Here is a 15,373-nt window from a genome sequence, read left to right as displayed (position 1 = left end):
GGAACTCTTTACGTTTCATCTAAAAGGAGGTTCCTTCAACAGACACACGCATGCAAAGATCTTCGTCGGGGGTATACGGTCCCAGGGATCTTGCTTTCTTGGCTCCTGTCGGGAGCATTTTATGGGCAGGAGCTACCTACCTGTGGATAAAACTTATTCTCCTGTTTTCCCCAGAGAAGGGAAGTGTCCGCTTAACTGGATAGGTTTGTGTGTATGGCTGTCCTTCAAATGATCAGAGACTCGGTCTTAAGACTAGGTTATGCTCCCACTTAGTACCAGAGTGATTTAAAACAGTGCCTCTACTGAGTGGACAGGAAGGTCTGTCTACAAAAATGGACCTTCTTTTCCCGTGAGTTGGAACCTCTGGATAAATGTAGGAAGAAGACACTAACAGCAGTCGGGCGTGTGGGAAGAATGTGGTAAGCAGGAGCCTTTGTGTCATAGACCAGTATCTTGGCAGCGCTGGCTCCATCCCACCAGTGACAGACCGTGGGATGTCCCAGCTAGAAGTAGATGGTGGGGGACGTTTTAAACTTCCTCCTACCTACTCTGGGCAAGGTGATCTTATATTTCAAAAGACAAAGCATGTAGAAGCAGGTTCTGTTTCTCTCTCCAGCTCTAACTAAATACGCTTGCTTGTACTTTCAGTAATACCTGCAGGAATTCTCCAAAAGATTGCCTGTGAGCCATGGCTTTCAGAGCTGCTTAATTTTTTTTCTAGTCTATGTAATAGAACTGTGGGAGAAGACACTCAAAAATGACTTCTTCCTTTTTTTTTTTTTTTGGCCACACCCACAGCATGCAGAAGTTCCCAGGCCAGAGATCAAATCCACAGCAGAGCAGTGACCAGAGCCACCGCAGTGACAACACCAGATCTTTAACTGCTAGGCCACCAGGGAACTCCCAAACATTCCTTTTGAAACTGGATATTCCTGCTTGCAGTTTAAATAATTTATTAATCCAGCAATCCCACTCCTAGGCATATCTGGACAAAACTTTCATTCAAAAAGATACATGCACCCCTGTGTTCACTGCAGCACTATTCACAATAGTCAAGACATGGAACAATCTGTGTCCATCGATAGACGACTGAATCAAGAAGATGCGGTACACAGACACAATGGAATACTCCTCAGCCACGAAGAGTACAAAATAAGGCCATTTGTAGCGAGGTGAATGCAACGAGAGAGTCTCAAACTAAATAGGGCACAAAGAGAATGGTAAATACCATAGGTATCACTTACATGTGGAATCTGACATAGGGCACAGACGATCCCATATACAAAACAGAGACAGGTCACAGACATGAGAGCAGACTTGGGGTTGCTGGAGGGTGGGGGAAGGGACGTGGGTGGGATGGGGGGGGTCTGGGGTTGGTAGATACAAACCATTACATTTAGAGTGGGGACGCAGGGAGGTCCTACTATACAGCACATGGAAGTATGTCCAGTCTCCTGGGGGTAGAACATGATGGAAGATAATATGAGAAAAAGAAAGTGTGTCTATGTAATGACTGGGTCACGGATACAACTCTGTAAATCAACTACCGTCTAATTAAAAACAAACTCTGTTGCTTACACGTTCAAAAAATGACCGTGTCTGGCTTTTTCTAACTTAGCACTAAAATTGCTAAAATGGTGCAAAAACGCACAGAGATACCTCAAAAGAGAAGTTAGCCTGATAGAATCTTTAAGGAATTTTCCCAACCTATAAGGCTAGGGGAGATGGATTTGAAAACGAGGGTTGGTAGCTTATCCACCCATCACTTGTCAAAACACAGTGTTCCTGGAGTTCCCTACGTGGCTCAGTGGGTTAAGAATCCTACTGCAGCAGCTGAGGTCCCCGCAGAGGTGTGGGTTCAATCCCCAACCATCAGAGTGGGTTAAAGGGTCCTGTGTTGCCACCTCAATGCTGCAGCTGTGGTGTAGGTTGCAGCTGAGGGTCAGATTCAGTCCCTGGTGTGGGAACGTCCATATGCCGTGGGTGCGGCCCTAACACAAAACGAAAACAAACAAAACCCACACAAAGTTCCGGCTCAAAAGATTGAGGAAAGGAAGGAGACAAAGCATTCCTCTCTCCCACTCACGTCCCTACCCCGAGACCCCTGAACGCAGCCAGGATGTGACCCAAGCAAAAGTGAAGCGGTCAGAGATCACTACGTGGTTGCCCTTCTCGGCCACCTTTTTGCTCAGTGCTTCCCGAAAGCCTCGGGGGTGCGGGGCAGACTGCACTTGTACCTTGGAGTCAGGGAGAGGACAGAAGCATTCCCTCAGCTGCATCGCTTCTGGGTTTGCCTGCCTTATCATCATCAGACGATCTGCTGCAGGCCTGGGCAGCTCTCCTGCTTTGCACAGGGACCCAGCTAGAAACAGCACCTCCATGGAAGGTTCTGGCATGCTCTGCCCAGGAAAGAGAGCCCCTGAGGCAGGTGTGAAAAGGGATCAGACCACAGCCCTCAATGGACTATCCAGGAAAAACGTTCAAGGCAGGATACAGGCTGAAGTTGAGATGGCGAGTTGAAGCGAGAAGCATTTCGTTTTGTGTCTAATATCAATGGAAAGGGGCCGGCCCGGGAGGCAGGACTCAAAGCATGGAGCCGTAGCTGGGGGCTGCAGGGAGGAGCAAGGGTGTCTGAGAGAGGCCTGACCTGCAGACTGGAAGAAAGAGAGAGGGGCCTCCACCCTGAGGGTGGGGAGGAGGCTGAGCCGAGCGGCTGGTGCTGAGGGCAGACAGTGCATTCTGCAGGATGTAAATTCCGACATGCCTTTGGCCAGCAGAGAACCTCGGGCTGATTAGAATGATCCAGAAGCCAGCTCTCCTCTGCATGTTTGAAGGACCAGCCAGGAGGGTTGGGAGTTTCCCTTTGTAGCCGCAGAGCCCCGCGTGTTTGTTTACAGCTTGTTTATAAGTTTCTGGGGGAAAATATTTTGGATGGTGCTGTGTACATCGGTGGGTTAGTTACCTGGAATCCACACAGAATGTTTCATTCTGGAGGGCAGTATGGTCTTAGTGATTTACCAGACTCCTTCCCCCAACCCCTCACCCCCAGCCTCAGCTCTATCACCCCTTCTTCTTCTTTTTTTTCCCTGTGTACATCATGTGCAGAAATTCCAGGGGCAGGGATTGAACCTGCGCCACAGCAGTGACCTGAGCTACAGCAGTGGCAGTGCTGGATCCATAACCCCCCCACCTTCTATTTTAGTAGGAAATAACTTAGAGATAACAAAGCATTAGAGAGGGCTAAACTACATAAGCAAACATGCTAGAAACACATATGAAGGTTTCTTACTTACTTTACAGGAGAAAATTATTAGCATCGACAAAGTTTTGTATTCTGAAATTATGCTCTATAAACTTAAAAAGTAGCCCAGTAATTTCTTTATTGTTACCTCAATAGTTTAAACAGCACAAATGCAGAGGTGTCGTGCAAAACAAAACATGGGAACGCTTTCTGTATGTGCCTTAGTAATGAATGGAGCATGAGTCATGTTGGAAACACAATACATGCATGTGTTAAAGCCCAGTAATTGGAAGTTTTGTGTCAGAAATATTGATGCAACTACGTCTCCCCCTGCTATAGTTAACCAAACAACCCACAACATAATGAACTAATAGCAGAGGTTAAATAAAGAGTCATTTATATTTTAAAAAGCCAAAAGAGCAACAATTAAAAATTACAACTGACTAGAGACAGCAAAACTGGTAACAAGGTGGAAACTTCTCCCCCCGTTGGACATTTTGTCACCTACATGTAGAACCTTTGCAGAGTCACAAAATCTTGTGTGACAGCCATGTATTTAGAAGAATGCTGATTTAGAATCGTCAGTACACTCAGGGAACTTGCTAATTTTAGTCTCTGTACATCACATTTTATTTACCTTTAATATCTCCATTAGTAAGCCAAAAAAAAAAAAATAGCTCTAAGTGGTAAGGATCTATGAAGTTATGAGTTACCTACGCATAAGAACACACGAGTGGACGTTCGGATTTGCTAGCAGGACCCTTCTGGACTACACTTCAAGAAAGTATGAGCTATATGATCCAGTGATACCACTGCTGGCATGTACCCGGCCAAAACTCTAATTGGTAAAGATACATGCACCCAGTGTTCACTGCAGCACTATTTACAATAGCCAAGATATGGAAACAAACTAAATGTCCACCGACAGAGGAATTGATAAAGAACGCGTGTGTATATACAATGGAATACTACTCAGCCAAAAAAAAGAATGAAATAATGCAATTTGCAGCAACATGGATGGACCCAGAGATGATCATACTAAAAGTAAACCAGCAAAGACAGATATCACATGTTGTCACTTCTATGTGAAATCTAAAATAAGCCACAGATGGACTTAACTCCAAGACGGTAACAGACTCACGGACATAGAGAACAGTCTTGTGTGTGCCACGGCGGGAGCGGAATGGGGACGGGATGGACTGGAACTTTGGGGTTAGCAGATGCAAACTATGATATATAGGATGGATAAGCAACAAAGTCCTACGATGTAGCACAGGGAACTGCATTCCATATCCTGTGACAAGCCATAATGGAAAAGAATATAGGAAAGAATGTATATAAATGTAAATATATATGTGTATATATGTGTGTGTGTGTGAGACTGAATCTCTTTGCTGTACAGCAGAAATTGGCACAATGTTATATATCAACGATACCTCAATACAGTCAATTAAAGGAAAAAAACCTATGAGCTGGAAATTTCTCCCTTTGGAGGGCAGACCAAGGGACAATTAGACTCACTGAATCCCAGTTTTTATGGCAGAGAAAACCTGGCCCCCGGGAACGAGGTCTAGAGTTATGTAATCACTCCTCTCCCACATGTTGAGAATTGCTCTTTGAAGCACCCAAAATTTTAAGAAACATTTCTAAAGGAAGCGATTCCAAAGATGTGTTCTAATCATTCCTTTGCCGTTTAACGAGAGTATACTCACGCCAATTAAGTTGTCTTCATCATTAGTAATAAAATCAGGTGTTGCGAAATGCAGTCCTAAAATGATATTCGTGGGGTTGTCGAAGAGTGGGAGGCTGGCCCCTAAAATTACATAATCATAATCCGCTCCTTGCATCCAGCAGCTTTGATAGTTTGTTTCCCAGTCCCCGTTCTTGGCTGTCAGCTTGTCAATTCTTACCTCTTGATTCTCCTGCCATCTACCTTGTCCAGCCCTCTAACTGGCTGCTTCTGATGAGAATCAAAATCTATCATCTTGCAAGGAATTATTATGCTCTAAAACACATTCTCAGAATGTTTGGATTTTGGGTTAAGTAATAATTGAAACAAGTTGTTATTCTTCTATGACTGTAATACAAAGAAATCAAGGGCTTAGGTTTGGAGGCATTGTTTTAGTTGCACCCAAAAAAAGGACTTTTTTGCTTATATACTTATCCAGTATAGATTACTGTTATTATTGATTTGAATAATAACAACAGTTTATATATATATATATATATTTTTTTTGTCTTTTTGCCATTTCTTGGGCCGCTCCCGAGGCATGTGGAGGTTCCCAGGCTAGGGGTCGAATCGGAGCTGTAGCCACCGGCCTACGCCAGAGCCACAGCAACGTGGGATCCGAGCCGCGTCTGCAACCCACACCACAGCTCACGGCAACGCTGGATCGTCAACCCACTGAGCAAGGGCAGGGACCGAACCCACATAGTTCCTAGTCAGATTCGTTAACCACTGCGCCACGACAGGAACTCCAGCTTATATATTTTTTAATGATACCCTACAGTTTGTATGAGGCCCATCTTTTTTCAAATGGTCCTTGCCAAGCTTCTTGTAGGTAAGCAGAGTTAATAATCCTATTTCATTTACTCACTCGTGGAGTTAACCAGTACTCACTGGTGATGGTCCATGTGCCAGACATTGAGGGAATCCGGCCTCGGACAAGTTACATGCCATGAGAAAGGCAAAGCCCCGTGGATAAAAAAAGCTACTCTGTTTGTAAGGCTCTCTGTCCAAATAGTTGCTTTCTTTGGGGGTGAAGGGTAACCCTATTATTTAACCATCTGTAATAATTTTATGACTTAGATAATTTTATGCAGAGACAATTCAGGCACACAGAAATTTAGAGCCTTGACCACTTATAAAACAAAATCAAAGGCCGGATGGTCAGCGCACTTGGCTGTTGGCGGGATGTGACCACCGGCCAACATGTGATCACCGTGCTGTCCTTGTCTCTTACACACACCGTTTTAAAAACCTGTGCTATTTTTAGCTCTGAACACCCCCAATAGGCCGAAACATCCCTTCCCCATCACTTTTCTTGAAGGCAAGAGAGTCTTTTATCTTGTAAGGTGGGTGGGCGGTTCGGTCCCAATGGGCAAATCCCAAGGGCCTCTCTGACCTTTTCATCTCTTCTTTAAAATGTGGATCCTCTGAATCTCTCTCCCCTGCTGTGCTTCCCCAGACATAGATCTTTTTAGAGGCCCTTAGATTTCCAAGAATTGTCAACTTTCCTCCTGGAAAATGATCTTTCTTTAAAGGAATTATATGCCCAGGTTTCTCACCCAGTGTGACTGTGTCAGAACTTGAGAATAAATAAATCCCTATCACGTGCCCTTTCCTGCAAAGATAGAAGTTGAGGACTCTGGCTAAAAAGGAAAAGAAGGATAAAAAAAATTCTTTGATCTATAGAATGGTATGCCTGCAAGGAACTTTAGGAATGGGTGTTAGGAGAGAAACACTTCTCCTTGGCTGCATGATCAAACTACCCAGGGGACCTAAAATCTCACCCATCTGGAGGGTGATTTAATTGTGTCCTGTCTACTCCAGGAAGGCGGGCAGAGCTGGACCGGGCAAAGGTGGATCCCCACTGGAAACACATCTCTCTGGTTCATCTACACCGAGCACGGAGGTGCAGCGTGCTCGTGATGAGTTGCCAGAAGATGCAAATGATATTTGGACAAGGATATTTCTGGAAGCGGAGGAAGGAAGATCAGGAACAAACTCTGTGTTTTGCAGGCAGGAAAAAAATCATAAATATGGAGTCGCTACTCTCTTCCTTCATATGTTAAACAATGAATGCAAAAGAAATCCAAAAACATCACGGACTCTCTGAATTGAAAGAGAATATAGGACTTGAATAATAATTTGTCCTAGGATTTGATTGAAAATGCGTGCTTAAAAGCAACATTATCAACCTTTCCCCCCTTAATTTAACAGTTATCAACCTATTTTTTTTTCTCCATAGCTTAACTCATTTAATTCCCCAAATGACCCTCTGAGGGAAGTAGTATTATTTCTCTCCACCAAGGTGCACGATTCTTAAGGAACTTGCCTTCCTGTCAGTGACAGAGCGATATTCAGCCCAGGCTGCCAGTACTTTGGAGCCTCAGTTCTTTCACTATGATATTCTGCCTTCCAAGGACAGAAGCAGTCTTGACCACTGAAATTTTGAAAGTATATATTTTTGCTCCCTTGCTTTCCAGGAGGAGCCAATTTTCAAAGGTATTACGGTGAAATATTTATTTACACTTGTCAAAGAAACTCTACTTTTCTGCAAATAATGCAGTCTTTTTCATTAGCCGGCAGAGCTGAGAAGTGGTTCGGTCTGATTCCTGCAGAACTACACTTGGTGAACGCCAGCAGGCACTGGAGATGAGGTAAGAGCTTGGCCCGTCTGTGTTCTCTTCTGCCAGGAAGGGGAGAAGAGCTTATCTCATCTACCAAGTAAAAACCAGGGTGACAGCTCATCCATGCTACCGCTTGACCAACTTGCTGGCCAGATTAATCTATGTGGGTGAGAATAATGATCAAAGCCAAAAATCTAATTTAAGAAGCACCCCCAAACTATCTGCTAAGTGAAAGGAACAAAAGGCTGCAAAGCGTATGATGCTATTTATATAAAGTATCCGGAGTAGGCAAATCCATAGAGTTAGAAGACAGGTTAGGGGTCGCCAAGGACCAAGAGTAGGAGGAAAGGGAAGTGATTACTTTGTAAGTGCAGGGTTTCCTTTGGGGTGATGGAGATGTGCTGGAATTAAACGGCGGTGATGATTGTGCAGCATTGGGGGTGTACTGAAAGCCACTGAGCAGCACCCTTGAAAATCGTTAAAATGGTGAATTTTGTCTCGAGTGAATTTAGAAAAATTTAAAAATTTCAACTAAGAAATTCAAACTACTGCAGCATGAGGAAAGGAAACATCACTCTGAAAATGCAAAGGGGAAACATGCCTTCGAAAACAATTTCCAGAAAAAAAAAAAAAAAAACCTTTCTCAGTAACTTCAGCTGAAGTTATGACCTCTTGAAACAGGTGCAGAGAAATCTAATGGGAAGATTTTCTGAGCTGTAAGACAGCAGAATGATGTAAAAAGGGAGCCACAAGGGACACAGCAAGTCTGAAATTTAATCACAATTACACGGCAAAATTTAAATCCAGTTGGAGGTATGCAAAAGCTGGTCTGACACTGTTCAAAAATGAGTCATCGATGCAAAAGAAAAAAAAAAAACCCTTGTAATACCCTCTCGGAATGTAAGAAGAAAGAACAAATGTTAAGAAAATGATGACAAGGTAGACACTGACTGTGGAAAGAAGAGCAGAGCTCAGAACAACAGAACCGATGATCAAAGATGTAATTGATGAACTTTTTAAAGCTAAAACAAAGGCCTAAAAATAGAGATAGAAAATGCTTACCTTACTTCATGTAACATTGTTGAAAAGAGACCAGTTTTTAAAATATACCTCATGATTTTTTTTTTAAAGCAAAGAAAAAGAAAGCACCATGCAAAGTAACCAAACAGGAAAAACTGGTTGTCTTCAAAGAAAAGAAAATTGAGTTAGACACAGATTTCTCTGAAACATAGACTATTAGAAGGTGTTGGAACAGATTCCATAGAATTTTAAGGAAAAACGATTCCAAAACAAGTACATTTTCTAGCCAATTTATCTTATGTGTGAAGGCAACAGAGAGACATGTGGAGATAAATAAGAGCCCAGAAAACATAAATTCATATCTTTCTCTTAAAAAATTGCTTTGGTAAGATGGTGCAGCCACTCTGGAAAACAATTTGGCAGTTTCATATAAAACTAAGCATGCAATTACCATATGACTGAGCAATTACGTTCTTGGCATTTATCCCAGGGAAGTGAAAACTTAATTCACACAAAAGCGGAACCTAAATGTTTGTAGACATTTTATTTGTAATAGCCTGATGCCCTTCCAACGAGCAATGGCTTGACTGTGGTACGTCTATACCGTAGACAACCACTCAGCCAGGAAAAGGAACAAGCTAGGGGTGCGTGCAGCAACTTGGATGAATCGCTAGAGCATTTGCTTGGTGAGAGAAGGAGACCGCCAAAGGTAACATCCTGGGTGGGTCCCTTTATGATATTCTTGAAATGAAAGTGAGAGGGATGGAGAACGGAGTAGTCCTTGCCGGGGGTTGGGGGCTGGGGGGGGGGCAGGAGGGAGGTGTCACGGTTCTCAAGGGCGTCAGGAGGCATCCTGTGGGGAGGCGCCTGCTCTGTACCTTGACTGCGATGGTGGATGTGTAAACTCACATGTGATAAAACCACGTAGAAGTAAACACACACCCACGCACACACAAGTAAGTGAGTACAAACAAAAGGGGAAATTTGGACGAGATCTGCAGCTCGAATTGATGTCAGCATCTTGGTCGTGATATTGTATGAGAATTACGGTGAAGGCAACACCGTCGTCTTCAACTTGGTAAAATTCTTTAGAGGTTAAATCACTTCATTTGTTTACAACTTTCGTAAAGAATAAAGCTATTGAAGGAAATTTCCAATTTTCCCATGTATGCATAAAATATATACCTTTTTATTCATGTAAAGCTAACCGCATAGGACTGAGAGAATTCCAAAGCATAGGTCATAAAGTAACATAAAGCATCACCTAACAAAGTTACAGATTCCTTTTTTAGTACCTTGCACATTCAATAAATGTTTGATAAGTTGCTCTGAATCACAAAAGAAACCGTTAAGTTTTGCAAGATATTAGGGGAAACCAAGGAAAACATATATGTGACCTCTGTGTGTCATTTCACACGTTTCCAATAACAGTATATGAAACTACAGCTATTCCACTAAAATTTCAATGAAAAATTACTTGAAGGAGGAGTTCCCATTGTGGCACAGAGGGTTAAGGACCTGATAGTATTGGTGAATTCGATCCCTGGACTTTCCCAGTGGGTGAAGGGTCTGGCGTTGCCACAAACTGCAGTGAAGGTTGCAGATGTGGTGTGGATCCAGTGTTGCCATGCCTGTGGTGTAGACTTCAGCATCACATCTGATTCAACCGCTAGCCTGGGAACTTCCATGTGCCACAGGTGTGGCCATAAAAAAGAAAAAAATTACTTGAAGTATACTCTCCTCACTGAAAGTTTAAAGAAATTAAGAGCTCAAGGATGGAGGTTTGGAAGGAAAAAAAAAATATATTCTTACCGAATCTAATTCTCATGTCAAAAATAATTTCTGAAAAAAAAAACTATGTACAATGAAGAAAATTAATCACAACAATCTGGTTTGAAAATCTCTCTCTCTCTCTCTCTTTTTTGTCTTTTGTCTTTTTAGGGCTGCACCTGTGGCATATGGAGGTTCCCAGGCTAGGGGTCGAATCAGAGCTGAAGCCGCTGGCCTACACCACAGCCACAGCAATGGGGGATGCGAGCCATGTCTGCAACCTACACCACAGCTCATGGCAATGCCAGATCCTTAACCCACTGATCGAGGCCAGGGATCGAACCCACATTCTCATGGATCCTAGTCGGGTTCATTAACCTCTAAGCCATGACAGGAATTCCTAAAATCTCTCTTTATGTTGGTAAGGAGTGGGAAGTGCAAGAAGGAAAACTGGGATACGATTCTTTTTCCAGCAATGAGGAGTAAAAAGATACTTTCCGGCTTTTTATTTCAGTAGAGGAATATGTTTTTTAGGCTTAAACACAACATGAAGCATAGAACCTGACTAGGATGTATGCTTTCGAGTCTTTGGGGGCAGTAAATAAACACGTAGCAAAACAAAGACGAGAAGGTAGAAAAGCAAGTAAGCGTAAGCAATAGAAAGTGGAAAAGAACATAACAATTGCACGAAATAAATGATTTCCCCAAGTAAGGTAAAAACACTGCAGATTAGGTTGAGCGATATGGGATCATATGCTGCCTTAAAAAGACACACCTAAAATGTGACTACACGGAAAGTTTAAAGTAAAGTTTACGTAAAGACTGTTAGCAAGCACAACCCCAAAGAAAACATGATAGGGTGACATCATTGACGTAAGACAAAAAAAGTCGCCCCTGATATTTGCAGGGCCTGGGACAGCAGTGCAGAGCAACACCCACATACCTGATGTCTCAATATCGGCAAGTGAAACGCCAAACCCGCAAACTTTTAAATAAAATAGGTTCTCTTCCACTTGACACGCAAACCTTCGAGACCGACTGGAGGCCCAGGGACAGAAGCCCAGTTCCAGGATGCCTGCGAGGTCCATGATGGAAAGTGGCAGGAAAGCGTGGTCCCCTGGCCTGTCCCCTTCCCTTCCCAGGAGACCTGACCTGTGTGTGACCACCCAGCCTGCAGATCTGCCCCCCACCACACCCCACCACCTGCCGTGGCTCCACCCAGCAGGCTAGAGATGTGCACTTCGGAAAAGGTCCTTGCAGAGTAGCTGCCCTGGTGTCGACCTGCTTCTTTCACTTAAGAGCAGACCACACAGAAGTTTCCACAGCGCTGCATGTTTTTACCTAACCTGCAGGTGTCCAGAGTCTCCGAAAAGGCTGCTGTGAGAAGCAGGCAAGGGTCCCCCTCTCGGAGTTGGTTCTGTGCAACTCTGCTTTCAGCGGCTTTCGGCATTGGGCATCTGCTCCTGTTTTGCTGAAAGTCAAGAAGAGTCCAAAGCTTAAAAAAAGGTAAAATGAAATAAAAGACACTTTGAACGTTCCCTTTGGACTAGTAAAACGCTTTGGGTGGATCATTAAAATCCCTCTCTCTCACTTTGGGTAATTAAAATCCCCCTGGAGTTCCGATTTGGCTCAGTGGTAAGGAACTTAACTATTATCCATGAGAATTCTGGTTGGATCCCTGGCCTCACTCAGTGGGCTAAGGATCCGGTGTTGCCCTGAGCTGTGCTGTAGGTCATAGACACAGCTCGAATCCCGAGATGCTGTGGCTGTGGTGTAGTCCAGCGGCTACAGCTCTGATTCGACCCCTAGCCTGGAAACTTCTACACACCACAAATCCCCAAAGCCTTTTCTTTATGATAAATATCTTCCCCATGCTATCGATCTGTTTATATAGTCTTCTATATTCTTCCACGAAGAGTCTCTTAGAAGGGAAATGCTGATTTATTTTTACTTTCTTTCAGGCCAGATTTCTTTCAGGATCTTTTCCCCAGGTGTTCCAAGAGAGGCCTGTGCATTGCTCCAGCATGCTGCCCTCGGTTGCCCTCTTATTGTCTCCAAATAAGACTGAGTGCTTTTAGGAAGAGGGTTTCTTTCTTTCTTTTTTGTTTTCATGCGCAGCTCATGAACGTCCCCAGGTCGAATCAGAGCTGCAGCCGCCAGCCTGCACCACAGCCTCGGCAACACCAGATCTGAGCTGCGTCTGTGATCTACAGCACAGCAGTACAAGGCCAGATCCTTAACCCACGGAGCGAGGCCGGGGATCGAACCTGCATCCTCATGGACACGAGTTGGGCTCGCTTCTGCTGAGCCCTGACGGGAACTCCGAGGGTTTCTTTCTTGACGTCCGTGTTCCCACAGAGACGAGGTTCACTCCTGGTAGTGGGATAAAAAGCTTTTCTGTGCAACCTTTTGTTCAAGTTCCACCCTGGACCCTCAGGCAGAGGGATCACCAGGGGAGCTGGGTAAAGCCCAAATTTTCCTGGGCAGTCCCCCCAGAGAGCCCTGCCAACATCACATTTCCTGGAGGCTCGGCATTAGCCAAACCTTCTCTGGGTTGTCTTCCTTGGGAGGGTTTGCACCAGGATAAAATGCTCTGAAAGCTGGCAGAAACTCATGGGTTTACTTGCATGTTCACTAGTACTCAGTAAAAATGCTGAGCAGAAATGCTGGGTCTTACAACCACTTTTTTTTGTTTTCTTTTAGTGAGTTAGGTTCATCTGAGTTATTCTCCCTGGGTTTTCTACACTGTGGAAAACTGACTAAATCCACTTGGCATGTCTCACCCGCTGCAGTCCAGTGCTTGGAACATGTGGACCCGATGACATGGTGGCGGTTCTTACAAGCCTCTCGGAGCAGCTGGCTGGACGCCCTCCTCCTAGACGCCCCATCACTACTGCAGCAAATTAAATGTCTCTCTCTTTCTAATCACTTCCCAAACTGATTGCAGATTTATGCCGATCAGGACGTATGTTTAGAAGCCGAAGGTGATCCTTCCTTTGGGAACCGGCGCTGGGAGAACTAGTTGGAAAAAGACGGAAGTAAATCATGGCTGTTCTAGAACAAGCAAAGGACCCAAAGTGCAGAGATCTCTCAGGGGGAGGTGACGGCAGGGGTTCTGTGTTTCCTGGAGGGCAAAATCGTAGCCAGGATGTAAAGCAGGGCGATGGAAGCGGAGGAAATAACACCGAGGAAGAGGCTAATTTAACCCCCGAGCTGGCTGGTCATGAAGGGCTGATTATAGCTGGGAAATTACCTTCTTTTGATTCTCATGCATTTAATGGGGCTGTAGAGAAAGAGTCTTGGGCGCCCTGGCTCTTGTCCAGGACAATATTATTTAATAATGATAGGTGCTCCGTTGTCTCCTGGTTGAGTGTGCAGGTGGGAGGTGGGTTCACGAATATCCCTTCATGTCCTTTTAGTACCTCCCATCCCTGTTGACTCAGAACATGTTATTTATCTTGAATTGCCTGGCCTGCTGTGTGTGTGTGTGGGTGGGTGTGGGTGTGTGTGTGTGTGTGTTAAGGGTGGAAGGCAGCAGTTGCAAAATTAAGGCACCACTTTAAGACTGGGGCCAATGAAGCCTCGGGTGTGTGCTGTGCTGAGGTCCACGTTAGGGGCTATCAGAAGCTGCTCTCCTTGGCAGCCCGCTGAGGTCTAGATGCCCAGTGGTTGGCAACACTGCCAGGTTCCTGTCGTGGGGATGATTCATTTAAATACAATATCCATGCATGGTTCACCTTTCCTCGCAGCAGGAAATGAAATACAGGCAACAAATACAAGGCGGCTTCTACTTCTGCTCTAACCAAATGGCTTGGGTCATAGGCATTCTTCACATTGTCATGAACATTCTTCTCGAAGTTCTTCTAGGAAAGACAACCCATCTAAAATCAAAGGAGACATTTCACCTTTTCTACCGCCATAAGGAAATACGGTAGAATGGAGATTTGAAGCTAGTGTGAACTCCTGGTCCTAAGGCCACCACTGAATTGTTCCAGAACATACCAGCCTTGGGCAGATCTGTGTGGCCCTCACCCCCAGCCTTCTCAACGGGCCCCCTTGACATTTATTACCTCCCAAGAAATCATTTTTCTTAGGTGCTTCTGGGGTAGGATGAGAAGGAGGATCAGATCCGCTGTCCCTGCCTCCCCTTTGGGGCTTGCAGGGGACGAAGAGATTCAGCAAGGATCCGGGGAGGATGCCGTCCAGAGCCCAGCTCTATGCCACACTGCCCTACAGCACCGCATGTTCTGTAAAAGGGGACAATGCCAACTTCCACCTATGTCCCCAGAGCTTGGGGAGATGAGTAGCTTCTCAGTCCTAATTTATAGGAAGGTGCAAAGAGCTCCTTTTTCATTCCAGTTGGTCTCCTAGATCATGAGTGCAGAGTCGTTACGGCGTCCACCCCTACCTCCTAGAGATAATCAGACTTCCAGATGGCTGGAAAGAGATACCCACAGCCACTCCTCCAACGGCAGCAAAGCCCTAACCAACCAACCAACCAACCAACCGTTCTCTTCCTTTGATCCAGATGCAACATTTCTCCTAACCAATGCCTACATAGTTGTAGCTCGAGGGACAAGCTTAGCTTGAATGTCAACTCTTTTTTTTTTTTTGTCTTTTTAGGGCTGCACCCACAGCATATGGAAGATCTCAGGCTAGGGGTTGAGTCACCACAGCCATAACAATGCCAGATCTGATCTGAGCCGCGTCTGTGACCTGCACCATAGCTCATGGCAATGCTGGATCCTTAATCCACTGAGAGAAGCCAGGGACCAAACCCTCATGCTCATGGATCTAGTCAGTTTGTTACCCCTGCGCGGCCCTCGGACTCCGGCACATCAACTTTGAAGGGCTTACTGTCTGTAAGCCATTCATCCACTACTTCAAGGTAAGGGCAAAGCCATCCACATGTGACCCTCCACACAGACTCATCATTTGGGGGCCCTTAATATGAAATTTAAAAACTGAGTACTTGATATCCGTTTAGGA

The 15,373-nt window shown here is 44.8% G+C and overlaps 1 protein-coding gene across 4 annotated transcripts in view; it reads left to right on the top strand.

Annotated features, from left to right (window-relative positions):
* LOC125117727 (uncharacterized) overlaps nt 1–12,531 on the top strand; it is a 52,255-nt gene extending 39,724 nt beyond the window's left edge. For all 4 annotated transcript variants that reach the window (XR_007132707.1, XR_007132714.1, XR_007132703.1 and 1 more), the window contains 2 exons: nt 11,737–11,890; nt 12,503–12,531. Coding sequence is in view for 1 of the 4 variants with exons in the window: in XM_047763790.1 (XP_047619746.1) it covers nt 11,737–11,890; nt 12,503–12,509 (161 nt within the window). In the remaining 3 variants the exon portion in view is untranslated. The remainder of the gene's footprint in view (nt 1–11,736; nt 11,891–12,502) is intronic.
* The last annotated feature ends 2,842 nt before the right edge of the window (nt 12,532–15,373 follow it).

The sequence above is a fragment of the Phacochoerus africanus genome, chromosome 16 (assembly GCF_016906955.1).
Source record: "Phacochoerus africanus isolate WHEZ1 chromosome 16, ROS_Pafr_v1, whole genome shotgun sequence".
NCBI classification, from domain to species: Eukaryota; Metazoa; Chordata; class Mammalia; order Artiodactyla; family Suidae; genus Phacochoerus; species Phacochoerus africanus.
This window is presented reverse-complemented; position numbering and strand designations above follow the sequence as displayed.